The 1,831-nt window shown below is 37.1% G+C and overlaps 1 protein-coding gene across 1 annotated transcript in view; it reads left to right on the forward strand.

Moving 5' to 3' along the window:
- ALDH7A1 (aldehyde dehydrogenase 7 family, member A1) overlaps positions 1 to 1,227 on the forward strand; it is a 34,922-nt gene extending 33,695 nt beyond the window's left edge. The window contains exons 12-13 of the mRNA XM_008594342.1: positions 378 to 494; positions 1,050 to 1,227. Of these exons, the coding sequence (XP_008592564.1) occupies positions 378 to 494; positions 1,050 to 1,172 (240 nt within the window). The 3' untranslated portion in view covers positions 1,173 to 1,227. The remainder of the gene's footprint in view (positions 1 to 377; positions 495 to 1,049) is intronic.
- The last annotated feature ends 604 nt before the right edge of the window (positions 1,228 to 1,831 follow it).

Consider the following 1,831-nt stretch of genomic DNA (forward strand, 5'->3'; position numbering starts at 1 on the left):
GCGGGAGCGCCACCGCGCTCCCAAGTGGCGCACTGTAGCAGTGCGCCACCAGGCCGGCCCTATATTACCATTTTAAAATTACATAAATTTTAAAATAACCAGTTGCACCAGTGTTTTTTTTCCAGTGTAATTTGGTTGTGACACATGGTACAGCTCTGTATCCCTGACTCCACCTTTTTTCTATTTTCCTCTGACCAACCAAGTTAGAACCAAGAGATCCTTTTCATTCGTGAAAGAAAGTTATTTTGGAGAAACAATTCACCTATAAATGGCTGTTTACTTTTTTCTCATAAGTATAAGCAAAGATTGTGTCCTCTGACTCCAGATACTAGAAAACAAAATGCTTTCATTCATTTTATTTTATTTTTCTACTTAAGGTTATGGATCGCCCTGGAAATTACGTAGAACCAACAATTGTGACAGGTCTTGCCCATGATGCATCCATTGTGCACACAGAGACTTTTGCTCCGATTCTCTATGTCTTTAAATTCAAGGTAAAAATGGATTCTGTTTCTCTTTAATCTAATGTTGAAATAAGTGGTAAGACTAGAGGAAAATGAAGGTGTATTAAATTTCACTCAATTAGGTTTTAGGAAGGTTTTAGAAAGTCACTCTGAATAGTAGAAATTTGAAGGTTTAGGATAAAATATGATGAGATAAACAATTTAAAACTATAAAGTGTGCCAAGCCAGCTGCCAGAGAAACCGAGGTGGGTAGTGGACCAGTGTTGGAGTTGATGGAGTANTTTTACTTTTTAAATATTGAATCTTTGGTTTCCTTTTGTGCACTAAAATTATACTTGTAAATCTCATGAAATGAGTGTTTTGGGTTTTTTTAAATAAGATTTTATGTACCCTTAGTTATTTTTGCATTCTTTATTTTTTTTGGCAGCTGGCCGGTGCTGGGATCTGAGCCCTTGACCTTGGTGTCATAACACAGCACTGTAACGAACTGTGCTAACTGGCCAGCTACAGGAAATGAGTTTGACATTAGTGAACTTTGACCTGAGCACTGTAATATCTAACAACTTCCAACCTCTGTCCTTTCAGAATGAAGATGAGGTCTTTGCATGGAATAATGAAGTGAAACAGGGACTTTCAAGTAGCATCTTTACCAAAGATTTGGGCAGAATTTTCCGCTGGCTTGGGTATAAATTTATTTGCCTATTTTGAAAATTTATGTAAGTCTGATTTGTGTGGTGAGTAGACTTTAAAAACAAATGAACCCATTGTAGTGGAAAATCTACTTTTCAGCATTGAGAGTCTGTGTTTTGGGGTTTTTAAAATGTATTTGTTTTTGTTTATTTGTTNCTCCTGAACACAGTGACTGGATGGTTGGAGAGCCTGAGTGCTGCATGTGTCAGCAGACAAAATGAGAAGATGTGGGGGCAGTCTAAAGACATACAGTTATAAAGTGCATCAGAGGACAGGCTGTGGAGGTTTTAACAGGTGGAGATAATTAGGTGTTTTATTCCCTAGCATGGGACACAGGTCCTAACCTTGCCAGAAATATTTAGGATTAGTTTTGAGATTATGGAGATTGAATCAAGTTTTAAATGTGCCATTATTAACCAACAAGGTGCAGTTCTAACTATTATGTGACTCTTTCTTTATATCTTGCTTTAAGTTGTCTATTGCTGTTTTAGATATGATGACTAGAGAGTATAATTTTATGTTTTGTTACGTGTTTGTATGTATGACTATGAGCTCTTGAGCAGATTATTGAGCCTCTCCAGGCCTCCGTTGCCTAATTTGTGAATGGGGATGGTATAAAACCTGTGTCATAGGGTGGGGATTAAATAGCTAAATACATGTTAAGTGGTTGGATCAAT

Source organism: Galeopterus variegatus, unplaced genomic scaffold (assembly GCF_000696425.1).
Source record: "Galeopterus variegatus unplaced genomic scaffold, G_variegatus-3.0.2 Scaffold10598, whole genome shotgun sequence".
In the NCBI taxonomy this organism is placed as follows: domain Eukaryota; kingdom Metazoa; phylum Chordata; class Mammalia; order Dermoptera; family Cynocephalidae; genus Galeopterus; species Galeopterus variegatus.